Genomic DNA, 26533 nt, shown 5'->3' with positions numbered 1-26533 from the left:
GATGGAGTCTTGCTCTGTTTCCTAGGCTGGAGTGCAGTGGCACAGTCTCAGCTCACTGCAACCTCCACCTCCCAGGTTCAAATGATTCTCCTGCCTCAGCATCCCAAGTAGCTGAGATTACAGGAGTGCGCCACCATGCCTGGCTAAATTTTTTTTTTTTTTTTTTTTTTTTTTTTTTTTGTGAGCTGGAGTCCTGCTCTGTTGCCCAGGCTGGAATGCGATGGCACAATCTTGGCTCACTGCAACCTCCGCCTCCTGGGTTCAAGCAATTCTCCTGCCTCAACCTCCTGAGTAGTTGGGATCACAGGCGCACGCCACCACACCTGGCTAATTTTTGCATTTTTAGTAGAGACAGGGTTTCACCATGTTGATCAGGCTGGTCTCGAACTCCTGACCTCGTGATCTGCCCACGTCAGCCTCCCAAAGTTCTGGGACTACAGGTGTGAGCCACTGTGCCTGGCCTTAATTTTTGTATTTGTAGTAGAAACAGGGTTTCTCCATATTGCCCAGGCTGGTCTGGAATTCCTGACCTCAAGTGATCCACCCACCCCGGCCTCCCAAAGTGCTAGGGTTATAGGCATGAGCCACCATGCCCCACCTGAGAGTCTACTTTTAAAGGACAGCACAGAGACAAAGCAGTAGGTAAAGGGGTCTTTCAGGAACTCATCCTCCTCATAACTCCGCGTTGTCCCACCTGTGGAGTAGGACTCCGTGGGTCTCCCTCCCCGGGAACAGTAGCCCGCCAGGGCTTTGGAATCAATGGATGCAGCCTCTCCAGCTGCATGAACCCGGATAAGTCACTGTAGCTCACTGGGCCCATTTGTTCATCTGTGACATGGAGCACCTGTGTGCGGCCTGGGAGGCTGCTCAGCCCCTGGCATTGGGACGATTTTCATCAGTGCCATTGGCTTGTAGCTCAGCAAAGCCTGCACCTCCCTTGTCATTTAATATTTGCAGACCCTGGGGAGAGAACACCAGCACCTCTGCTTTCCAAATGGAGAAACTGAGGCTGGAGAGGATAAGGAAACTGGCCGGTGGTGATCTAGCTCCTATAGGAAGGGAGGGCCAGGGTTTGAAAGGGTCTGTCTGGCTCCCTAAGGAGGCAGAGAGGAGGAAAAGAGCCTGTAACTTTGGCACATCCTGGGAGAAAAGGACCTGCCTGCCACATTCCTCCCTCCCCAGGGACACTGTCTCTTTGGGCCCCAGGACACCTTCTCCCTCCCAGAGTGGAAACCAAGATGGGAAGGAGGCGGGGGGCCAGGTCCGTATTCCTGCAGCAGCAGGACCTCCTGAAGGTCACGCCAGCCCCCCAGGGCACCTCGGGGAGTTGTGGATTGCTGCTCAGTGTCCCCAACGTGAAGCTTCAGCAAAAGCGAAATTGCCATGAAACCAAACCACCCATCGAGATTGGATATGCAGAAGCCTTATGGCTGTGGACAGAGTTCTAATCGCCGTTGAAGTGGATTAGCAGATTCCTCTGTAAATCTTGGAATAAAATTAAAGCACACTCGATACCATGTTCACCTGATAAATCATCTGACATAGAGACGTTCCCAGGGGGCCATGGAGCCCAGCAGGAGAAGCAGAGATGGAAGCCCAGGCCGGGCTTGCCTCCCTGTGCCACCTCTCGGTTGTGGGACCTTGAGCTGGTCACCTGGCTTCTCCCAGTGTCGTCCTCTGATCTCTAACTTAGGCTCATGAAACGATGGTGGAAATGAGGCAGACGATACACACGTGGAGGAAAGGCTCACACTCAGCCCGGTGGGTTTCAGTGGGGCCCTCTTCATCATGGCTGAGTCTTCCCTTACCTGTTACCACTTCACAGATTCTCCAGGACTTAGCAGTTTCCAACAGCAACCACGTCACACGCACACGGCTCCTGGTGTTGGTGGAACTTGAGCAGAACTCGGCCAGGCGAGTTTGCCCGTGGGGCGTTGGCAGAGGGCACGTGGTGGTGTCCAGCTGGTGGCTGGCTAGGATCATCCAAGACTTGCCTTATGTTCCTGCACCTCTGGCCTCAGTGGGGACTGTTGGCCAGAGCACCTGCCCGCAGTGTCCCCAGCCTGACGCTGCTGGGGTAGCTGTGCTTCTTCCAGGGCAGCTCAGGGCTTCCAGCACAAAGGCTCCTGAGATCACAGGTGGGAAGAGTCAGGCTCTTTAGGACAGGAGAGAAGGACCTGGCCCAGAAACTGAACAGTTGCTTCTGTCAAATTCTGTTGATCCACACAGGGTCCTTGGGGACCTGTGGCTGCTGTCACAGCGGCTTAAAGTAACGCATATTTATTTTCTTGTGATTCTGGAGGTCACAAGTCCTGAAATCAGGATCTCGGCAGGGCTGCATTTTTTCTGGAGGCTCTGGGGGTTATCTGTTTCTCTTCTAGTTTCCAGAGGCGCCTATGCTCCTTGGCTCCCAGCCCTCCCTCCCATTGTTTTCACAGCGCATCACTCTGGCCCCAGCTTCCCTTGTTACATCCCCTCTCCCTTCTGCTCACAAGATCCTCTGCAAGCATCTTTGTGATCCTGTCAGGTATCTTAGTCTGTTCTGGTTGCTATGACAAAGTACCATAAACAGAGTGGCTTATAAACAACGGAAATTTATTTCTCATAGAGCTGGAGGCTGTATGAATCTAAGATCAAGGTGCCACCAGATTCAGGCAAGTAACTGTAGCTCGCTGGGCCCGTTTGTTCAGCTGTGACGTGGACTGCCTCTGTGTGGCCTGGTTGGAATGATTTTCGTCGGTGCCGTTGGCTCGTAGCTCAACGAAGCCGGCACATTCCTTTTCATGATGAGGATTCGGTGTAGGATGAGGACCTGCTTCCCAGTCCATAGATGGTGCCTCCTAGCCGCGTCTTCACGTGGAGAAAGGGGAAGCTCTCTGGGGTCGCTTTTTTTTTTTTTTTTTTTTTTTTGAGACGGAGTCTCACTCTGCCGCCCAGACAGCAGTGCAGTGGCGCGATCTCAGCTCACTGCAAGCTCTGCCTCCCGGGTTCACGCCATTCTCCTGCCTCAGCCTCCCAAGTAGCTGGAACCATAGGTGCCCGCCACCACGCCTGGCTAATTTTTTGTATTTTTAGTAGAGACGGAGTTTCACCGTGTCAGCCAGGATTGTCTCGATCTCCTGACCTCGTGATCCGCCTGCTTCGGCCTCCCAAAGTGCTGAGATTACAGGCGTGAGCCACCGCGCCCAGCTGGGGTCGCTTTTAAAAGAGCACTCTGTCTGCCTGGAGTGTCTGAGGTGAGCCAGGCCTTTGGGGAGGTCTGGCTGGGAAGGGGCTTGTGGCCGGAGAAGCAGGCCTCGCTGGGTCCCTCGTGAGTACCTGCCGTGTCAGGCACTGCCAGCTCCACAGCCCCAAAACTTGGCTCTGCAGGCCTCATGCATGCGGGGCTGCCTTTCAGGGGAGTCCAGTTTACATTTATTGGCCCCATAGAGAGCAAGGAGGAAGCGTGTGTGCCTGCCTGGCAGGGTGGAACCTGCCGCGGCCCCCTTAGGGAACGGGGGAGGGAAGATGCCAAGCACCTATCCAGGTTAACGTTAAGATTCAGGTATGCGTCACGGCCAAGAATCTGAGTCAAGTTTCCATGTATTTTTTCTTTTTAGAATTGTTAAGTCTCTGTGCGAGCATGATTTGCCGATTGTTCTGTAATGAGTCACATAGACTGCATGTTTTCTGAGTGCTGGGGTCTGTTCTCATTTAATTCTCATCCCTCTGCCCACCCTGGGAGGCAGGTGCTAGTATCCTGCCCACGTGACAGGAGAGGAAGTGGAGGCAGAGGCGTCGAGTAGCTCTCACACCTGCTCCCTGCCTTCCAAGTGCACTCCTAGCTCCACGTGGCCAATTCCAACTTCCTTTTTCAGGTATCCCTAAAATGCCTCCTCTGCAGTACCGGACTGCGCTCAAGGTATCCCTCTTCCCATGCACACCAGTCAGCTCTTGCTAATTATGCTGCAGAAGTCTCACTGGGCTGCAACATGTTTCTTTCTTGCTAAGGTTGGGAGGTACACAGGCCAGCAGGGGCTTGGCCCACCTTCCGTGTACCTGCATTTTGGCACCAGGCTGAAGAAGCAGCCTCTTTTTTTTTTTTTTTTTGAGATGGAGTCTCGCTCTGTCGCCCAGGCTGGAGTGCAGTGGCGCAGTCTCGGCTCACTGCAAGCTCCGCCTCCCGGGTTCATGCCATTCTCCTGCCTCAGCCTCTCCGAGTAGCTGGGACTACAGGCGCTCGCCACCACGCCCGGCTAATTTTTTTGTATTTGTAGTAGAGACGGGGTTTCACCATGGTCTCGATCTCCTGACCTCGTGATCCGCCCGCCTCGGCCTCCCAAAGTGCTGGGATTACAAGCGTGAGCCACCACGCCCGGCCCTAGCAGCCTCTTGACATGCCATTCTCAGGGTGGGGACTGGAATAAGAGTGGCCACACCAAACTATGTGGTCTCCTTGGACATGGTATATGTTTTGTCTGCTCACGTCCCACAGCAGGGCACATGGCCCAGCCCAGAGCCAGTGGGGCAGGGAGGTGACTGCCCTCCAGGAAATGAAGGTGACACAGAGAGGAAGGGGACGCTTGTTGGCAGCACCACAGTCTACTCCCGTGCAGCTCTTGATCAGTGCCAGGTGTGGGGAGCACTGCGAAAATCTGCTTCTCATCCTCCCCCAAGTATGTACTGTTTGCTGGGTCTCAGGCCCTGTGTTGGACACTTGATTTGAAGGGTTAAAACCAGGCACAGGCTGAGCGCAGTGGCTCATGCCTATAATCCCAGCACTTTGGGAGGCTGGGGCGGGCGGATCACAAGGTCAAGAGATCGAGATCATCCTGGCCAACATGGTGAAACCCCGTCTCTACTAAAAATACAAAAATTAGCTGGGCATGGTGGTCCGTGCCTGTAGTCCCAGCTACTCGGGAGGCTGAGGCAGGAGAATCGCTTGAACTCGGGAGGTGGAGATTGCAGTAAGCCGAGATTGCGCCACTGCACTCCAGCCTGGGGGACAGAGCGAGACTCCATCTCAAAACAAATAAACGAAAACAGCACAGGTCTTGCATACACATCCCCAGTCATTTCCTTGGGATGAATTCCTGACATAGATTGACAGGATCAAACAGTGTGACTGTAAGGTTTTTGGTTGTCGTGGAATCACCCTCCAGAAAGGTCACGTGCTTTGTAGAGCCTGAAGCCAGGGGTCACGGGCAGACCTCAGTGGCTCAGGCAGGTGGGGCTGGTGACGAGAGGAAAGTCCCTCACCCTAACACTCACTAACGTGCAATGTGCAAACACAGATGATGCATCAGCTGGAGGTGAGGGCCAGCTGGCACTGGCAGGCAGGAGCCCAGCCTGGCTTCCTTGGGGGCCACCAGGGGTGACATAGACCCCCAGAGCCAGGGCTGAGCATCAGGAGGTTGGCAGGGCCTGGGGGAAGCCAGGAGCTCTCTTGCAATGAGAGAGAAAAGCAGCATCTTAGAGTTGTTTCAGTCCAAAGACTCACATCACAGCCCCAGCAAGGCCAGGGAGACCCAGTCGAATACTTTGACCCCAGATGGGCCTGTGTTTGTCTTCGTTTGCATCCAGCATTGTGTTCTGTTTTGATGAGAATGTATGCCATGGGCTACGTTTTCATTTTCATCTTGGTGAAGGTTTACGTTGTTGATGGCCTGTGGACTCTAACGATCGGGGAGAGGACCCTGCATCCAGAGGTGGGCGGCTGGAATGTAAACCCCTCCTCACGAGGCCAGCTGTGGGCAAGCACGGAAGCCTTTCTCTCTCTCGACCCCTTTTCCTTATCCATGAAGTGGGTAACAGTAGGCTGCCTTGCCTACCACATTGTTTCCAGTGAAGCAATGCATTTTGCAAGTGGCAAAGCTGTGTATTTCTGCAGGGTGACTAATTTTTCTAATAAAGACAGGAATTGCTGAACTTGGGAACCAAGGGAAGAGGCTGAGGTCCATCCATGAGTTGGAGGATTGAAGTGGAATTGCACCTGTCTGCTGCCCATCCCCGAATGTTCAGGGGTCTCACCTGGTGATGGGGCAGAATGAGAGCCAGAGAGGAGCCAGAGAAGCTGTCATTCTGGAGGGTAACAGGGACTGTAGCCAGGCCATGAGACCACCTCTCTGCCTTCAGAAACCCCTAAGCAATAAATTGGTGGCTTCTGCGTCTTGACCTGATGGAGAACCATGAACAGATTTGCCATCCTGCCTTACACTAGAAAAGTAGATAAGATACATGAAGCTAGTTGGCCGGGCACAGTGGCTCACACCTGTAATCCCAGCATTTTGGGAGGCTGAGGCAGGCGGATCACGAGGTCAGGAGATCAAGACCATCCTGGCTAACACAGTGAAACCTCGTCTCTACTAAAAATACAAAAAATTAGCCAGGCATGGTGGCAGGCGCCTGTAGTCCCAGCTACTAGGGAGGCTGAGGCAGGAGAATGGTGTGAACCCAAGAGGCGGAGCTTGCAGTGAGCCAAGGTTGCGCCACTGCACTCCAGCCTGGGCGACAGAGCAAGACTCTGTCTCAGAAAAAAAAAAAAAAGATACATGAAGCTAGGAATTTGCAGACATTGGACACAGCATAGGACTGTGACTCCTGAGAGAAAGGAAACGGGCCTGCCACTGCCCCCACTTACTGCCTGGAGTTCCCAGGCTGCAGAGCCGGGAGGGAGAAGCCCAACAGACTCCAGCACTCTTGCAGAACTGGAGTAATAAAGTTCAAGGTCTGGGGATGCTAAGGTGGCTAACATTTGTGGGGCAGAGTTCCAGAGAGGAGGGAACTGCACAGAGAGAGCACCGAGGTCTGCAGAAGGTTCTCCTCAAGTCTTTGGCTAAGTGCTAACCTGTTTATATGTGAGAGGAAATGAAAGGAACAGAACAGAACCACTGGAAAGTAGCAGAGCAGAAAGTGATCAGAGCTCATACAGGGCTGGGAATGGTCAGTGTTCCCCCGCCCCCTGTACTCTACCCTCACCCCTACACCCCAGACTTTATAATACTCAGAGCTTTGGGTGGAGTCCTCAGAAGGGTATTAGCATATTAGTGGAGCTAAGTTAGCCCTAAGCTAAAGACTCTTCTAGACCTTCTCTAACATAATTTAAAGCAATCCTTAAAGGGACCTACCAGCTTGCAAATGACTTAATACAGAGCAGAACAAAGTTCATCTTCTTTCAAAGAAATACAGTAAAATCCAATGATCCAGAATGTGAAATTCCCAGAGAAAAATTACAAGGCGTGCACAGAAGCAGGAAAACATGATCCATAACCAGAAGAAAAATCAGTCAATAGAAACAGACCCAGAAATGACAGAGACGATGGGATTAGCAGACAAGAACATGAAAACAGCAAATACAAATATGGTCCACTTGTTCAAGAAAGTAGAAGAAAACATGAACGTGATGAAGAGATATTTTTAAAGGAAACCAAATGAAACTTCTGGATATGAAACATACAATTACAGCCAGGCACGGTGGCTCACCCCTGTAATCCCAGCACTTTGGGACGCTGAGGTGTGTGGATTGCTTGAGCCCAAGTGTTCCAGACCAGCCTGGGCCACATAGCAAAACCCCATCTCCACAAAAAAAAAAAACTTTTAAATTAGCCAGGCGTGATGACACATGCCTGTAGTCCCAGCTGCTTGAGAGGCTGCAGTAGGAAGATCTCTTGAGCCCAGGATGTCAAGACTGCACTGAGCCATGATTGTGCCACTGCACTCCAGCCTGGGTGATAAGAGTGAGACCTTGTCTCAAAATAAAATAAAATTTCTAAAATAAAAAGCACACTGGATAGGATTAACAGCAGATTAGACATTGCAGAAGAAAAAATTAGTGAAGTTGAAGGTATACCCATAGGCATTATACAAAATAAAACACAAAGAAAAAGACTGGCTGGGCGTGGTGGCTCATGCCTGTAATCCCAGAACTTTGAGAGGCTGAGGTGGGTGGATCACCTGAGGTCAGGAGTTCGAGACCAGCCTGGCCAACATGGTGAAACCTCTATCTCTACTAAAAATACAAAAATTTGCCAGATGTGGTGGCATACACCTGTAATCCCAGCTACTCAGGAGGCTAAGGCAGGAAAATTGCTTGAACCTGGGAGGTGGAGGTTGCAGTGAGCTGAGATCACACCATTGCACTCCAGCCTGGGCAACAAGAGCGAAACTCCATCTCAAAAATAAAAGACTATCCTGTGATACAATATTGAATCATCTAACATATAATGTTAGAGTCTAATTGGAGTGCCCAGAAGGAGAGGGCAGAAAAATGTTGGAAGAAATAATGGACAAAATTTTTTCTAAATTTGTTGAAAACTATAAAATCATAGATCCAAGGAGCTCAATGGACTACAAGATAAGGAATGTGAAGAAAACTATACTAAGGCTCATCATAATCAAATTTCTTAAAACCAGTTACAAAATTTTAAGAGTAGACAGAGGAAAAAGACAGTACACATAGAAGAGCAAAGATGAGATTTGTAGCAGGCCAGGGGTGGTGGGTCATGCCTGTAATCCCAGCCCTTTGGGAGGCTGAGGGAGGTGGATCACCTGAGGTTAGGAGTTTGACACCAGCTGGGCCAACGTGGTGAAACCCCGTTTCCATTAAAAATACGAAAGTTAGCCAGGCGCGGTGGCACATGCCTGTAATCCCAGCTACTCTGGAGGCTGAGGCAGGAGAATCACTTGAACCCAGGAGGCAGAGGTTGCAGTGAGCCGAGATAGCTCCACTGCGCTCCAGCCTGGCGCAACAGAGTGAGACTTCATCTCAAAAAAAAAAAAAAAAAAAAAAAAAAAAAAGTTACAGCAGATTTCTCACTGGGGAGGTGGAACCAGAAAACAATGGAGTAACATCTCTATTGTACTGGAAAAAAAAAAAAAAAAAAAAACTAAATTTCTCAATCTAAAATTACATACCCAGCAAAAAAATTTCAAAAATAAATGCCCAGTAAAAACTCTTTCAGATAAATCAAAGTTGAGAGAATGTATTTTCAGCAGAACTACACTATAAGAAATGTTAAGGGAAGCTCTGCAGAACAAAGAAATAGAATGCCAGATGGAAATTAGGGTCTTCACAAAGGGATGAAGTGTGTTGAAAATGGCAAACATGTGTAAATAGAAAACAAATTGATTTTCTCATTTTAAGAATATCTTTGAAAGTAAATTGACTGTTTAAACAAAAATAATAAAGTAGCATGAGGCTTAAAACATGTTAGAGTACTGGATAATGTATTATAAAGAAGACGGGCCTGGCACAGTGGCTCACGCCTGTCATCCCAAGACTTTGGGAGGCCAAGGCAGGTGGATTGCTTGAGCTCAGGAGTTCAAGACCAGCCTGGGCAACATGACAAAACCCTGTCTCTACAAAAAATTAACTGACATGGCATGGTGGCACATGCCTGTAGTCCCAGCTACTTGGGAGGCTGAGGTGAAAGTATTGCTTGAGCCCAGGAGGTCAAGGCTGCAGCTAGCTAAGATCACACCACTGTACTTCAACCTGGGCAACAGGGTAAGATCCTGTCTCAAAAAAAAAAAAAAAAAAAAAAATGGGATGGGATATGAGACTTAAACTGTAAGTAGAGTGGTATAATATCATTTGAAATAGACTGTATTACATTAAATATGTATAATGTAAAACTAGGGTCACTACAAATAAAAAGATGCAGCATATATATATATATATAGAGAGAGAGAGAGAGAGTGTTGAAGTCTTGCTCTGTCATCCACACTGGAGGGCAGTGGCGCGATCTTGGCTCCCTGCAACCTCCACCTCCTGGGTTCAAGTGATTCTCCTGCCTCAGCCTCCAGAGTAGCTGGGATTACAGGTGTGCATCACCATGCCTGGCTAATTTTTGTATTTTTAGTAGAGATGGGGTTTCACCATGTTGGCCAGGCTAGGCTCGAACTCCTGACCTCGTGATCTGTCCACCTTGGCCTCCCAAAGTGCTGGGATTACAGGCATGAGCCACTGTGCCCAGCCACATCTAATATATTAATAGGGGGATAAAATGAAATCCTAAAAAATAGCCAGCAAAATAAAGTCAAAAGAGGAAAAAGGAACAAATAACAAACAGTAGATTTAAACTAGCCGTAACTGATAATTACATTAAATCTAAGTGGCCTCAACATTCCAGTTAAAAGACAGAGATTCTCAGATTGGATTTTATTTTATTCTTTGAGATGGAGTCTCGCTCTGTCGCCCAGGCTGGAGTGCAGTGACGCGATCTCAGCTCACTGCAACCTCCACCTCACGGGTTCAAGTGAGTCCCCTGCCTCAGCCTGGAGAGTGGCTGAGATTACAGGTGTACACCATGAGGCCCAGCTAATTTTTGTATTTTTAGTAGAGACAGTGTTTCCCCATGTTGGCCAGGCTAGTCTTGAACTCCTGGGCTCAAGTAATCTGCCTGCCTTGGCCTCCCAAACTGCTGGGATTACAGGTATGTGCCACCGCGCCTGGCCAACATGTCTTTATGTGAATCTCTGTCTCAAAATAGCAAAGTAAGAGACAGGTTAACCCAGATAACATACTGGGTTTTTGTCAACTATGTTTTTTAATTGAATCAGCATCCAGTCCAGGGCTGCTGCTTCTGCCCTCACAGCCAAGCCATCTCATACCACTGGGACTTCCCAGTATGGCTTCCCTGTCTAGAATGCCCTTCTCTCTTTTGTCCTCTGGCAGGCTCCTACTCATCCCTCAAAACCCAGCTCTGAAATTACCCCCTGGGGAAGCCCTCCCCAACCCCCAGGTCTTCCCTGTATCATAAATAGCCCTCTCATGGAGTTCTCAAATACTGCACTATCATTTTATTATTTGGCCTCCAGACTTTCTACTTCCTGAGAGCTGAGCCTGCCTGTCTCTTCCTGGACAGTGCCTGGGTCCTGTGTTTTCACAGGGGTGTGGAGAGGACCAGCCTCTTATTCATTATGATCACCCATCAAGCTCAGGTAAAAACTGCCACTTTCTTTTCTCTTTTCTCAGCCTCAAAGACAAAAATCAAGGCGAACTCATCCCCCCTGTGCTGAGGTTCACAGTGACGTACCTGAGAGAGAAAGGTGAGACAGGGCCGGCTCCAGCTGGGTGACATGAGGGCTGCTGGGTGCACCTTTCTGGGTGGTTTGTCTTGGATCCTGAGTACCCACAAGCCAGGGGGTGTGACCAGGAAGGGAGAGGCTCAAGCACAGTGGCTCCAGGTCTGGGCTCTGGCCTCAGATGGTCTGGGTTTGAATCCTGTCTCCCCTGTGTACTAGCTGTGTGACATGGGGCCAGTTACTCACCCTCTCTGGGCCTCCATTCCCTTGTCTGTCCAGTGGGGTTAATAACAAACAGTACCTGACTTGTAGGATTGTTGTGACCCCTAAATGAGACAGTGCCTGCAAAGCACTTCGGGCGGTGCTGGTCTGTAGGAAGCCCTCTGGAAATGAGGGCTCCTCTGATGGGATCAACTTTGATTTGCAGACACCATTGACAGTGGGGTGGGCGCAGTCAAGAACTTGGAGTGGGGTGAGCCCTGTGGGCTCTCCACGGCTCCTGAGGCTAGAACTGAGGTCTGTGGAGAAAGTGCATGGAGGCTGCGTTTACCTTAATGGGAGGAAAGAGGTTCCCACAGAGGAGCAGGCACCAGGGAGGTTTACCTGGCACCACAGGTGCAGGTGTGCTAGGTGGGCCGGGTGGTCTCCAGCCTGGGAGCTGCAGCGCAGATGCGTGGGTGTCAGACAAGAAGTGAGTGCCCCCCCATCCCCACCACCCAGGCAGGGCTGGCTCCCCTCCAGCCTCCAGAGCTCAGCTCAACAGTTGCTTCCTCAGGGAATCGCCCCAACATGGCCAAACCCCCTAAAGCAGACCCCAGCTCTGCCACGGACTCAGCACCATGGGCCCGAAACCCCACCACTGCGTGGTCCCTTGGCTGCTGCTGTTTCTCACGTTTCCATCTGGTGGCTCTTAAAGCCACTGCCTTAGCCCTGCACCTTTCTGGTTACGAGCGGGTTGATTTCCTCTTTGGAGCAGGCCACGTGGGTGGTCTTTGAAAAACCTGCTTCAGACAGGCAGGGCTTGGAGAGCCCCTCCTCACTTGTAGGACAGGGTGGCCAGGAAATGTGCTTTGGCACAAGAGTCCGTGCACATGGGGGCAGTATCTGTGAGCAGATGTGCTGGGCGGGGGCCTGGGAGGCCATCTCCCTCACACCCCAGACCCCACGGCCCCAGCATTTCCCGCAGTCACGATGCTCAGCTGGCAGGTGAGCAGGTACGGGGAGCACCCTACACTGGGACCCCAAGAGGCCCGCCTGTCCCCAGCCTGGATTGCCCTTCCTTGCCCTCTGCCGGTTAGGTCCTGTTTTCCGGCAGCCCTCTCCAATTCTGCCCGTCTCCCGGACAGAACTGCCTTCTTCACGCCGCCTCATCATTCACTCATTCACTCGGGAGACATTCACTATGTGCCTCCCTTGTGCCAGACTCTGGGGATATCAAAGTGAGCACACGGGACGTGGAAGCAGCAGCTATTCCACCGAGAGCTGCCCAGATGCTGACTTCCATCAGGGAGAAGGCCCTGCCAGACCAGGGTCCCTGTTAGGGGGTTTGACCTTGTTGGGGGGCTTCCCTGAGGGAGGGGCAGTGGAGCTGAGCTCTGAGGATGGGGAGAAGCTGGCCATGCCGGGTGACAGAGAGGCCCCAGAGAGGAAAGCAGGTGCAGGGGCTCGTGGCCGTGGGAGTGCGGGAGCGTGTGGGACTTAAAGGAAGTTGGGAGGAGAAGGGGAGGTCAGGCCTTGCAAGTCCCAAGAAGACTTGCATCTCCAGATGCCTGTGCCACAGTCCTAGGTCCTGGTGTTGCAGGGCACCCCCATCATCCACCGCAGGCTCCCCAAGGGCAGGCTCAGGCCTGTTTCTCTTCCTGGCTCTGGAGCCAGCAGGGGCCTGGCCAGAGGAAACCCTTCCCTCCACCCCGGGGCTACTTTCATGAGCCAATTACAAGCGCTGAAAACCCTCTTTGTAAACTGACAATGGAGACAAGTTTTCTTCTTTGATTACAATCACCTCTTTAGCAGAATTGCCCAATCGAACTTGAACATCATCTGTATCTTCACTGTCTAAACAGCAGCCACCAGCCCCGTGGCAGTAGCCCAATAGGGCAGTTCGTATGAGGCTCATGCAATTGAGTGACTAGGTTTTTAATTTTATTTAATTTTAATTAAATCCCCATGTGCAGCTACCAGCTGCTGTGCTGGACAGCTCAGCCCTAGGCCTTGTGGGAAGGCATGTGTCTGGAGGTCTCCCAGGTGCCAGGCACGTGCTGGGCATCACCGTGTCCGGTCCTCTCTGCAGCCCTTGGAGACAGGAGCTTATGGCCTTATTCTGTAGATAAACAAGGCAGATAGGCTCAGAGAGGCCGAGTGCTTTCTCTGAGGTCACACAGCTGGTAGGCAGAGCTGGACTAGAGCCCAGGTCTGAGTTTAGAATCTGCCTATTTCCGCTTTCCCTTTCCACGGACCACAGAGGTGGGAAATCGGGTGGGTTGGGGAATATGGAAAGGATTTGAGGACCAAATGTGTGGAGGGCAGCCACAGGTGGGTGACGCCGTAGGCAAGGGAGTGTCATATAACGTTCTGGAAGCTCAGTGGGCTGGGACCTGTGAGATGCCTGGAAGCTCCTCTCCTGCAGGCCTGCGCACCGAGGGCCTGTTCCGGAGATCAGCCAGCGTGCAGACTGTCCGCGAGATCCAGAGGCTCTACAACCAAGGTGAGGGTGTCCCGCAGTCCTGAGCCCTGAGCTGCCTGGTCAGCAAGCACAGCGCTCCAGGGCCTCAGAGCGGAGGCAGGGAAGCACCGCCCCCACAACCCATCCAACTCCCAGAAAACACTCAGGGTGGGGGCAGCTGCCCAGGAGCCATCGAGGGGCCCACTGGTAGTCCAGAGTGGGGACCTTTTGTCCAGACCCCCAACCCCACTGGGACATGGTGGCCGCATGATGCCATTTTGCCTTTAGGGTCTCTCCATCTGCACCACGTGGCACGTGCTTTCAGGAGACACTGCAGTGCAGGGAAGCTGGTTTTTTATCTGGCAGCTCCCCCGAATTGGCTCAGCACGGCTTCCTTAACTGCCATGTGTAACCCGCGGGCAGGGGCAGTGGCCTCTGAGCTGAGGATGCATCGCACTGACACTAATGAAGCCGCTGTCTTGCTGACAAGACTTGCCCTCAATCCCACTTGCTCCCATGATCAATTGTGCATTACACAATCATGGAGCCATCAGGTCTGCACGGGGCCCAGCTCAGGCCTGCCCGTCTCAGGCCCAGGGCCTGCAGTGTCATCTCTGCCACAGACCTGGCCTCAGAGAGCTGGCATTGTAGCTGGGAGCAACAGCACGCCACAGAGAAGCCAGCAGCCCACCCCAACCTCCACTGGGAGCCTAGGAGGAGGCAGTGAGGGCGGTATAGGGGCTGATGGGGCCACAGCACCCCCATTTCTAGGTGGGGACAGCAGCATCCCCAGGACATGTGGCTCCAGCATCAGGCGCTTCCCATCTGGACATCTCACGCCCTGTGTCTCAGAGCTCGTTCTGCAGCGGCAGTGCCCAGGCCGGGGTGCAGACCTCAGCAGTGCTGTGTTCTGTGTGCAGGGAAGCCCGTGAACTTTGACGACTACGGGGACATTCACATCCCTGCCGTGATCCTGAAGACCTTCCTGCGAGAGCTGCCCCAGCCACTTCTGACCTTCCAGGCCTACGAGCAGATTCTCCGGATCACCTGTGCGTAGCTGCCCCAGGGCAGGGGTGGGGGGCTTGGTCCTCAGATGCTGTCTCCCAGCTACTGGCCCAGGGTCAGGCTCTGGGGTGGCCGAGGTGATGCGTACCCACCCTCGTCCTGTTGCCACCTGGCACTGCAGGGCAAGAGAGGGGGTCGTTGGGGCTGCCCCACCATGCACAGCCAGGCCATGCTGTCCAAAGGCAGAGGAGGTGGGGTCGGTCAGGGTTGTCCAGGCTGGTCTCTCAGGCTCAGCTGGGCCGGGAGGCAGGGTGATGGGGAGCTCTCTAGATTTGGGGCTCATGATCCTGGTCAAAGTCCTGCCTGTACCCCTTCCCAGCCCCCAGACCCTCAGCTCTCTCATCTAGAAAGGGGCTCTCGGCATTTCTCCCCAAATCATTGCAGGATGTCAAGCTTATATGATAAGAACTGAGCAGCTATAGGGTCTGATCCTACAGGCGCTTTGTGATCAGTCAAATGCTTAGTGTGGCTGGGCACAGATGACTCGTAAACAGCTGTAACAGCATCTCAAAGTACTGGTGAATGCTAAGGAAAGTGATGCCTCAAAGGAACCATAAAACCACTCAGGCCTTCGTCTAAGTCATCGAACACCGTCTTTTCAAATGGGACTACCTCCAGCTCCCCCTTTCTTCTTGGAGCACTATCAGTCAAAGGGGGAAACCTGATTTTGGTGTGAATTCTAAAGCAGCTAGGTTAAGATACTTTAAAGACAAATCTTGAATCTTAAAATCAATGTTTCTACCCCACTGTGTATTCAAGAATCACCTTTACCCAAAGGGTAGCCTGGCCTTTGTCCTGGCCCCTGGGGGGTGACTTCTGAACCTTGGAATTTCCCAAGGGACAGGAGTTATCTTTGTCACTCATCGGGGGCCCTGATGGTTTATGGTGACTGATGGTTATGGTGACTCAAGATAGGGGTGGCCATTCCAGAAAGACCAATTACATGGTTAGAGGGTGCGGGCCTTGAGTCACGTGAGACCAGCCTGACCTCTGGGGAGGGCAGGGGGCTGGAGATTGATTTCAGTCTCAAGGTGTCCCGTCAAGGTCGCTGGACCCCTAACTCCCCTCAAAGGCAAATTTACACCCATTTATTCAGCAGTGCTCCTAAGCGCCTGCCAAATGCAAGGCCCTGTCTGAGATGGGGAAGGTCTCTCCTACAGCCTGGAAGACCATGAAAGATGTTGAGGGCTGACTGACTTTGGCTAGCGGATGGGAAGCCTGGGAGAGTTCAGAGCCAGGCTGAGCCTCATGGTGACAAATTCGATCATGGGCATAGAGGTAGCTATCTGGTGGAGACAGAGAAGGAGGCACTACATTCAGCATCCTCCTACCAGCTGGGCCCAGAGCAGGCAAGATGGACAATGCTCCATCACCTGAATGCGCCAGGCTCTGTCCTAGAGAGAAGCTTCCAGAAGCCTCCCCACTTCATTAGCCCCTGCAGAGGGATGATGACTCCAGCCTCTGTAGGTTCCTGCTTGAGAAAACTCAATGCTGCCAGGCGAACTTACTGTTTGTTCCAGCCAAAACCTGGTGACAGGGAGATAGGCCCTGGAACCCCTCTTTGAGCAGCAGTTCCTTTGAAAGCTTGCAACTGTGGGCCGGGCACGGTGGCTCACGCCTGTAATCCCAGCACTTTGAGAGGCTGAGTTGGGTGGATGACTTGAGGTAGGAGTTCAAGACCAGCCTGGTCAACATGGCAAAACCCTGTCTCTACTAAAATACAAAAATTAGCCGAGCGTGGTGGTGCACGCCTGTAATCCCAGCTACTCGGGAGGCTGAGGCAGGAGAATCACTTGAACCCAGGAGGCAGAGGTTGTAGTGAGCCAAGATCGTGCCATTGCACTGCAGCCTAGGTGACAGAACGAGACTCCATCTCAAAAAAAAAAAAACAAAAAACCAACTTGTAATTATGAATCCTTTATCTGTCCTTTGAGATGAAAATCATCCACCACTCAGAGCTATCTCAAGGACCTGAGAGCTAAGTCTTTGAAATGAAAACCTTCAAAGTGCTACCTCTGCCTCCCAGTCCCCAGGGAGGGAAGGACCCAGCTCTGGCTTGCACCACTGCCTCCGGTCATAAAGATACCAGACATTTGTCCTCTTCCGGATAGGCACCAATTAACAAACCCGGAGAGCGTAGTCATTAAGCAACTCTCTGTCAGGAGGGAAAAAAATCGTTTCCTGCTACCCGTCTTAGGTTCATGGGTGGGGACCCTGTAACTTGTTTTTCTGACAAAAGACAGATTTACATGAGAAAAGCATACCAGTTTATTTAATGTAAGTTTTTTTTTTTTTTTTTTTTTTGAGTCGGAGTCTTGCTCTGTCGCCCAGGCTGGAGTGCAGTGGCGCAATCTCGGCTCACTGCAAGCTCCGCCTCCCAGGTTCACGCCATTCTCCTGCCTCAGCCTCTCCGAGTAGCTGGGACTACAGGCGCCCGCCACCACGCCCAGCTAATTTTTTGTATTTTTAGTAGAGACGGGGTTTTACCGTGGTCTCGATCTCCTGACCTCGTGATCCGCCCGCCTCGGCCTCCCAAAGTGCTGGGATTACAAGCGTGAGCCACCACGCCCGGCCTATTTAATATAAGTTTTACATGACACGGGAGCCTTTTAAAAAATTATTTATTTTTGAGACGGTGTCTCACTCTGTTGCCCAGGCTGGAGTGCTGTGGCATGATCTCGGCTCACTGCAACCTCCACCTGACATGGGAACCTTTATGAAAATGAAGAAAATGAAGACCCAGGCTGGGCATGGTGGCTCATGCCTGTAATCCCAGCACTTTGGGAGGCCAAGGCAGAAAGATGACTTGAGTCCAAGAGTTTGAGTCCAGCCTGGGCAACATAGTGAGACCCCATCTCTACAAAAGACTTTAAAAATTGGCTGGGCTTGGTAGTGTATGCCTGTAGTCCCAGCTGCTTAGGAGGCTCAGGTGGGAGATCACTTGAGCCTGGGAGTTTGAGGCTGCAGTGAGCCATGATCACACCACTGTACTCCAGCCTGGACAAAAGAGCAAGACCATGTCCCCAAAACAGAAGGAAGGAGGGAGGGAGGAAAGCAAGCAAGAAAGAAAAGAAATAAAGAAAATGGGCCATGCGCAGTGGCTCACTCCTGTAAACCTAGCACTTCGGGAAGCCAATGTGGGTGGATCACCTGAGGTCAGGAGTTTGAGATCAGCCTGGCCAACATGGTGAAACCCTGTCTCCACTAAAAATACAAAAATTAGCTGGGTGTGGTGGTGGATGCCTGTAATCCTAGCTACTCAGGAGGCTGAGGCACGAGAACTGCTTGAACCCAGGAGGCAGAGGTTGTAGTGAGCCGAGATTGCACCGCTGCACTCCAGCCTGGGCCACAGAGTGAGACTTTGTCAAAAAAAAAAAAAAAAAAAAAAAAAGGAAGGAAGGTGAAGACACGGTTCAGCCTGAAGGTTTTGATACTAGGTTTGATGAGGAGTGGAAAGTGGAAAGTCATGGGGCTTCAATTCCTTTTGTCATTCCGCCGTCTTTAGAGATAAGGCACCCTCTGGGCATAGGGAAGACCCCCTCCCACGAGAAGGTTTTATGATCTGTTACAGAGAAGTACGGGGAGTCAGAGAGCCCTTCCCGCACCTGCCTTTCTCAGATTCCTTCAGCTCAATAACATATTCAGCCTGCCCAGGCTCTGTATTTGGGATGGTAGTGTTCCGGACCCCAGCATTCCCACATCTGAAACTTTCCCCAGGAAGTTTTACAGTCCAGAAACAGTTGGTAGATTGTCTCATGTTGCATGAATCCTCTTCTCAGTGCTGTGACTAGGTCACTCCAGGTAAACAGTTGTGCCTCATTTCAGGAGGCAGCGGTGGAGGTGGGAGTAGGGTGACTACCTAAGTCAGCCCATTAATAAGGGGCCTTTCTATGTCAACAAACGTGAAGTTCAATGGTTTGAACAAACCATAAATTCTGGGGGTTTGTTTTTTGTCTGTTTTGTTTTTGAGGTGGAGTCTCACTCTGTCACTCAGGCTGGAGTGCAGTGGCGTGATCTTGGCTCACTGCAACCTCCACCTCCCAGGTTCAAGCCTTTCTCCTGCCCCAGCCTGCCGAGTAGCTGGGACTACAGGCTCGTGTCACCACGCCTGGCTAATTTTTTGTATTTTTAGTAGAGACAGTATTTCACCATATCGGCTAGGATGGTCTCGATCTCCTGACCTTGTGATCCGCCCACCTCGGCCTCCCAGAGTGCTGGGATTGCAGGCATGAGCCACCGTGTCCGGCGTAAACTCCACTTTTTTAGTCAAGAGAACATTTAGTTGAGAAGATTCCTAGATGTTGGCTTGAAGTATCCTTTCATGGTAGAGGGAGAGAGAGGCAGCAGCTGGCCAGCGAATTATTTTGTAGTTTGCAATTTCGATGTCTTTGGTGATGGCACTGGGTGTTCTGGTGAACTTGCTGAGTGGCCTGTATAGCAGGAGGCACAAGGATTATCCATACATCATCTGCTGCGATGATTTCTTTGAAGTTTATATCAAGTCTTCCAGTGTCAGCTTTCAGGGCTTTGGGGAAATGGTAGGTTTTTAGGTCTTTGTCATGTCAACTCAGCGGGTAGGAGAAAAACTGGAAGTGTTAGCTTGGAGCGTTGTAGCCAGATATTGGAGGAAACAAGAGGAACTGAGTACCCGCAAGTGTGCATTGTAGTTTTCCACTGGAGCATCATTTCTCCTTACAGCTGCTTCTCTTTTGATTCTCAATTACAAAATAAGACTGGTCTCACTAGATTTGGCCTGATTATTTACATAAGGGCAGCAAGAATGGGAATTGACCTACGTAGGCTCTTTTTAAGTCTACCTTGCTAGAACTTTTAATAAGGAATCTCAGATTCACTTTTTAAAAGCCTCTTGAAGCTAGAAAGCCAAGCTAAAGATTTGCCATCAGGGCCAGGTGCAGTGGCTCACGCCTGTAGTCCTAGCACTTTGGGAGACTGAGGCAGGTGGATCACCTGAGGTCGGGAGTTCAAGACCAGGCTGACCAACATGGAGAAATCCCATCTCTACTAAAAATACAAAATTAGCCAGGTGTGGTGGTGGGCACCTGTAATCCCAGCTATTCGGGAGGCTGAGGCAGGAGAATAGCTTGAACCCGGGAGGCGGAGGTTGCAGTGAGCCGAGATCTTGCCATTGCACTCCAGCCTGGGACACGGCGAGTCTGTGTCTCGAAAAAAAAAAAAAAAAAATTTGCCATCAGACTTTGCCTGTAGTGTCTGTAGATTTGAGAGAATTCCTCTCTTCTCAAGGTACTGAGAACCAACATATTTTAAGTTTCCTGGGCCTGCCAGGAAGCGGCCTTCCTTACTCACTGTAATGCCGTACATAAACTGAATAAGGCTAGTCATCATTTCAAGGAATTCCCCCTCGTTATCTTTTTTTTTTTTTTTTGAGACAGAATCTTGCTTTGTTGCCCAGGCTGGAGTGCAGTGGCCTGATCTTGGCTCATCACAACCTCTCTCTCCCGGGCTCAAGTGATCCATCTGCCTCAGCCTCCCAAGTAGCTGGGATTACAGGTGTGCACCGCCACACCCAGCTAATTGTTGTATTTTTAGTAGAGACCGGGTTTCACCATGTTGCCCAGGCTGGTCTCGAACTCCTGACCTCAAATTATCCACCCACCTTGACCTCCCAAAGTGCTGGGATTACAGGCCTGAGCCACCGTGCCCAACCTATATAGCTTTCTTAAATAAACTAACAATATCAGACTAATCTTGTCAGTTACTCAAGTCACATGAACTTGAAAAGAATATTTGGCTTAGTTTCTGTATTTCTGAGAGCTTTAGAAATATTTTATATAAATGCTCATGTATCTCTAAGCCAATTTGAATAGAACTCATTTAAGGGATTTTATAAATTAACTTGGTAATACCATCAGAGGGAGAACAATTTCACGTATACATAACATACACGCATAGACATATAGATCTGTAAACAAGAAAAATTTTTAAGACGAGGTCTCCTTCTCCTTGACCTCAGGGCACAAGCAATCCTCCCACCTTAGCCTCCCAAGTAGCTGAGGCAGGCACTACCACACCCAGCTAATTTTTAAATATTTTTTTGTAAAGACAAGGTCTCACCATGTTGCCTAGGCTGGTTTCAAATTCCTGGGCTCAAGTGATCTCCCCACCTCAGCCTCCCAAAGTGCTGGGATGACAGGCATGAGCCACTATCCTGGCCACAAACCAAGATCTTATAACTTTCATACATAGTTTCATACAAGTTAAGATTACCTGTTGAGGGTGAAAGTTGTTATCAATATTTCAGGAGAAGGCCCTAAAGATTTTTTTCTTTGCCCAGTTTGTTTCCAAATAGTCCTTTTCACCTAGTTTTTTGTTTTGTTTTTTTGTTTTTGACCAAAGGTGTACCTAATCCAATGTAACTCGAAACCAATAAGCCTTTTTGTGGCCATGGATACAAGAGAAGTTCTCAGAGTCCCCCAGGATCCAAAGTTACCCCACAGATAGCCAAAAGAAAGACAGACTTAGACAAGCGCCCCAGAACTGGTGATGGTTGGTACCCCAAGATCCAAAGTTACCCCATAGATAGCCAAAAGAAAGACAAGCACCCCCAGAGCTGGTGATGGCTGGTAGGATGTCAGCTGTCACCGAGTCTGTGTTGCTATAAAGAAATATCTGAGGCTGGGTAATTTATAAAGAAGTTTAATTGGCTCATGGTTCTGTAGGCTTTCTAGGAAGCATGGTGTTGGCATCTGCTTGGCTTCCGGGGAGGCCTCAGGAAGCTTTCAATCAGGACGGAGGCCGAAGGAGGAGCAGGTGTCTCACGCAGTGCGAGTGGGAGCAAGACGGGGTGAGGTCATGCCACACACTTAACTAGATCTCTTGAGAAATCACTATCATGAGAACAGCACCAAAGAGATGGCGCTAACCGTTTATGAGAAATCTGTCCCCATGATTTCATCACCCCTCACCCATCCCTACCTCCAACATTGGAGATTACAATTCACCATGAGGTTTAGAGGCAACACCATCCAACATATCAGAGTGCAACTCACATTACTGTCCGGCCAGCTATAAATTCCTTTTGAGATGGAGTCTCACTCTGTTGCCCAGGCCAGAGTGCAGTGGCCGAGATTCTCTACTCACTATAACCTCTGCCTCCTGGGTTCAAGTGATTCTCCTGCCTCAGGCTCCCAAGTAGCTGGGATTACAGGCACCCGCCACCACACCTGGCTAATTTTTGTATTTTTAGTAGAGATGGGGTTTCACCATGTTGTCCAGGCTGGTCTTGAACTCCTGATCTCAGGTGATCCATCCATCTCGGCCTCCCAAAGTGCTGGGATTAAAGGCGTGAGCCACTGCGCCCGGCCTATAAATTCTTGGCCCTGCATCCTGACCGTTGGCTGTTCCCCCAGGCATTTAGAAGCCAAACTGGCCATAAAGGCCAGAGAATGGTGAGCAGGCAGTTAGTCTAGAGCAGGGTTGCAAACTTTTTCTGTAAAAGGCCAGATAGTAAATATGTTAGGCTTTGTGGCCCTTGCAGTCTCTGTAGCAACTACTCAGCTCTGCCCTGATGAGGCAAAAGCAGCCATAGGTAATGTATAAAATGGCTGTGGCTGTGTTCCAAGAAAACTTTATTGGCAAAAACAGGTAGGTAATGGGCCAGATCTGAGCCACGGGCCATAGTTTGCCAACCCCTGGTCTAGACCACTCCCATTTATAAAGTGATTTGGCTTTAGCAGCTTCCTGGAAGGTGGTGCTGCTGGGTGATAAAGCAGAGGGACGGAGCTTGCAGAATTCAGGTGATAGGGCTTGGATCTGAGTCCCCAGCGTGTCTCATGTTGAATTGAAACCCTCAACGTTGGCAGTGGGGACTGGCGGGAGGTGATTGGATCATGAGGGTGGATCCCTCATGGGTTGGTGCTGTCCTCGAGATAGTGAGTTCTCACCAGATCTGGTTTAAAAGCATGTGGCACCTCTGCCCCACACTCTCTCTTGCTCCTGTTTTTGCCATGTGATGCAACTCCCTCCTTCTGCCATAATTGGAAGCCTCCTGAGGCTTCCCCAGAAGCTGAATACAGGTGCTGGTGCCATGCTTGTACAGCCTGCAGAACCATGAGCCAGTTAAACCTCTTTTCTTATAAATGACCCCATCTCAGCAAGAACAGCCAAACACACAGAGGGTTTGTTGAGCAGAGCCACACGGCCAGAAAGTAAGTGGGGGTCCCATGCCCGACTGTGGGACAGTCCATCCTCAGAGCTGTCCTCCTCCCTACACCCCTGCCCTCCCCCTGGGCCGGGATGCAGCGCTGCCCCCGGGCCCCTCTGGAACTCAGGAGGGAGCCCATGCCGTTCCAGGTGTGGAGAGCAGCCTGCGCGTCACTCGCTGCCGCCAGATCCTGTGGAGCCTCCCGGAGCACAACTATGTCGTCCTCCGCTACCTCGTGGGCTTCCTGCATGCGGTGAGTGGGCAAGGGGGGCGCTTGGGGGGAAGCCCAGTGGCCTTTCCTGCCATGCTGGGCCCGCATGGCCCAGTCCCCTCTTTGCCCCGGGTTTGGGGTCATGGCCTGCTTGGGCCTCGGAATACCACTCCCTGGACCCAAGGACCTCATCCAAGGCCCGGTCAGGCACCCATGCGGCTGAGGACCCCCTGTCTGTTGGATAGGGCAAACCTGCCCCTGCCTACTCCTGTACCTGCTGTCCCCTGGCCATTGCCAGTGACGGTTGTTATTGGGCTCCTCTGCCCCCATGTCGTCATCTGCTTGGGCTGAGTCTCTGGGAGGTGGGAGCTGTGTCCACCACTGGAGCAGAGCCCAGTGCCCTCACTGTGGACTGAACTGACCCTTCCTGTGGAAGGGGTACACCCAGAAGCACATCCATTAAGTTCCTGTGACTGCACAATGGGTGGCTTAAAACAACAGGATTTACCGTGTCACTCTGCTAGAGGCCAGGAGTCCAAAATCAAGGTGTGCTGCGCTGTGCTCCTTCCAGAGGCTCTAGGGAAGGATCCTCCTGGCCTCTCCCAGCTCCTGGTCACTCCAGCTCTGCCTCCACCTCCCCGTGGCCTTCTCCACTGTGTGTGTCTCAAATCTCCCTCCACCTTTCCCTCATAAGTGCAGGCCCCATGCCACGTGTCACTGGGCTTAGGATCCACCCAGATGACCCGGGATGATCTCATCTTGAGATCCTCAACTTACCGACAGTTGCAACGACCCTCGTTCCAAATAAGGTCACAGTCACAGATTCTCAGTGGTCTGTCTTAGAGGGGCCACCATTCAATCTACTACACCAGGCTAAGCAAATGAACAGAGAGAGAGAAACCCTTCAGTGCTCTCCCTCCTGAGTTCCAGAGGGGCCGGGGGCAGCGCTGCATCCCGGCCCAGGGGGAGGGCAGGGGCGTGGGGAGGAGGACAGCTCTGAGGATGGACTGTCCCACAGTCAGGCTTGGGACCCCCCCCCCCCCCTTACTTTCTGGCCGTGTGGCTCTGCTCAGCTTAGTGTGCTGTCCCCCTGGGGCAGGGATGCATTTGGATCAAAAGCCTGTGTGGTCAACAGTGGAAGGCTCAACACATCCAAGTGGGTCCACCCCTAACCCCCAGCCCCACGGCCCTGAGTGTTTAACCTCCTCCATCTCTCCAGGCCTTTGCCCCAGGCTGTGCAGGGTGAGGAGAGCCTGGGCAGAGTAGGCGTCACATCCCTGAGTCTGTTGGAGAATGCCACTTCCTGGTTTTCCAACAAATTTTTTTTCTCCCTAGTGCTTGATATTTCTCGGAGGCCCAAAACTAAAATTTACTCTAACTCTGTCAAAAAAAAATCGAGACAGTCTTGCTCTGTCACCCAAGCTGGAGTGCAGTGGTGCGATCTCAGCTCACTGCAACCTCCGCCTGCTAGGTTCAAGCGATTCTCCTGCCTCGGCCTCCCAGGTAGCTGGGATTACAGGTGAGCACTACCATGTCCGGCCAATTTTTGTATTTTTAGTCGAGATGAGGTTTTGGCAGGTTGGCCAGGCTGATCTTGAACTCCTGACCTCAGGTGATCCACCTGCCTCGGCCTCTTAAAAGTGCTGGGATTACAGGTGTGAGCCACTGTGCCTGGCCTACTTCTTTTTCACTGGGAGAGACTGATTTATCTCTCTAGCCACCTCCTCCACGGGCACCGATGTGAATGCAGCTGGTGGGGTGTGATGTTGTGTATTATGCCCCCAGTGGCACTTGGGAGCCTCAGCTTGAGGAGGGGTGGCCTGCAAGGGGCTGGGGGGACCAGCAGGCAGGGGGAGCCTCAGAGGTATCCAGCTGTCTCCCCGAAGCAGGGCTTGGGCATGTCTGGGCATCCTCACCAGATCTGTGAGGGTGATATGCCCAGCCATGCCCCCTTCCAGTTCTCTGCTCTACCCTGGCACTCACAGCCTCATGACCCCCGTTTCTGACTCTCTGAGGTTCCCCCCAGCTTGAATCTTGTAGAGAGGCAAGGAGAAGAGAACAGGCCCTGCCCTCACCTTGGTCCACATGGCCCCCTGCCACTGGCTGGCCACATGACCTTGGGCAAGTCTCCTGTATCCTCCGGGCCCCCGATTCCTCATCTGTAAGACGGGGAGAAATGACTCCCACCTCCTGGGGTTGCCCTAAGTGTTGGCCAAGACTGACAAGAAGCCCTTCTGGGAGGCAAGCTCTTTCCACTCTCGCTGCCCCTCGTAGTGGCCCCTACGTGCTGGCTGGTCCCCATCATGCCCAGTTCGCCACTCACAGAGCAGAGGCCAGAGGGGTCACCTAGTTCGTACCATCTGTGCTACAGCCCATCACCAAGAGTGTCTCCCCAGAGGGTGCAGTGGAAGAGGAGATAGTGGGGTGTTGTGGCTGTCACAGAAGGTCAGAGCCAGAGGGTCCTCCAGGACGAGCCCAAGCCTTCCTTTCATAGATAAGGTAACTGAGGCCCTGAGGGGGCAGGTGGCTGCACCGGGTCCCCGTACTGGCTGCGAGCTCCCCAGTGCAGTGCTCCTCTCACTACATACGCCCCTCCCGAAGTTCAGGAGGGAGTTCTAGGGTGCCGTGGCCCTCAGTATTCACTCCCCTTTTCTTGTGTGTGGTTGCCTCCAGGTGTCCCGGGAGAGCATCTTCAACAAAATGAACAGCTCTAACCTGGCTTGTGTCTTTGGGCTGAATTTGATCTGGCCATCCCAGGGGGCCTCTTCCCTGAGTGCCCTTGTGCCCCTGAACATGTTCACTGAACTGCTGATTGAGTACTATGAAAAGATCTTCAGCACCCCGGAGGCACCTGGGGAGCACAGCCTGGCACCGTGGGAACGGGGGAGCAGGGCAGCCCCCTTGCAGGAGGCTGTGCCGCAGACACAAGCCACGGGCCTCACCAAGCCTACCATACCTCCGAGTCCCCTGATGGTGGCCAGAAGACGTCTCTAGGGGTGCAAGCACTCTGTATATTTCAAGCTACCTCCCACACCTGTCTGTGCACTTGTGTGTTTTTGTAAACTTGCCGTCTGTAAAAATAACCAGGCATTAGCTGAACTCAGAACCTTCTAATGAAAACTCCATGCCTCTGGTCCTTAGACTCTTCTCCGTGGTTCCTGAGTTGTGGACCGGGATAAAACAATGCATTTGTTAGGATGGATGTTTTGAATCGTAACCCAATGCGGTTTAACTGAAAATGGGAATGGAGGGGCTAGAGGCTGCCAGTCCCTGCTGCTGCCACACTGCTGCGTAACACACTGCCCAAGCCCAGTCACTGAAAGCTACTGCTGGTCATTACTGCCCATGAGTCAGTGGGTCAGCTGGGTGGTTCTAGTGGTCTTTTGAGGGGATCACTTACATGTGACTG

The 26533-nt window shown here is 51.7% G+C and overlaps 1 protein-coding gene across 3 annotated transcripts in view; it reads left to right on the top strand.

The window, feature by feature from the left end:
* The window catches only part of ARHGAP8 (Rho GTPase activating protein 8), a 105274-nt gene extending 78969 nt beyond the window's left edge, over positions 1-26305 (top strand). The window contains exons 8-12 of one of the 3 annotated variants that reach the window (XM_030815391.1): positions 10955-11028; positions 13631-13708; positions 14587-14715; positions 23063-23166; positions 25798-26305. In XM_030815391.1, coding sequence (XP_030671251.1) covers positions 10955-11028; positions 13631-13708; positions 14587-14715; positions 23063-23166; positions 25798-26118 — 706 coding nt within the window. In that variant the 3' untranslated portion in view covers positions 26119-26305. The remainder of the gene's footprint in view (positions 1-10954; positions 11029-13630; positions 13709-14586; positions 14716-23062; positions 23167-25797) is intronic. The other 2 variants (XM_030815390.1, XM_030815392.1) reach the window with 2 other exon arrangements.
* Positions 26306-26533: the final 228 nt, after the last annotated feature.

Source organism: Nomascus leucogenys, chromosome 7b (assembly GCF_006542625.1).
Source record: "Nomascus leucogenys isolate Asia chromosome 7b, Asia_NLE_v1, whole genome shotgun sequence".
In the NCBI taxonomy this organism is placed as follows: domain Eukaryota; kingdom Metazoa; phylum Chordata; class Mammalia; order Primates; family Hylobatidae; genus Nomascus; species Nomascus leucogenys.
The sequence above is the reverse complement of the archived record's forward strand: the minus strand, read 5'-3'. Positions and strand labels throughout refer to the sequence as shown.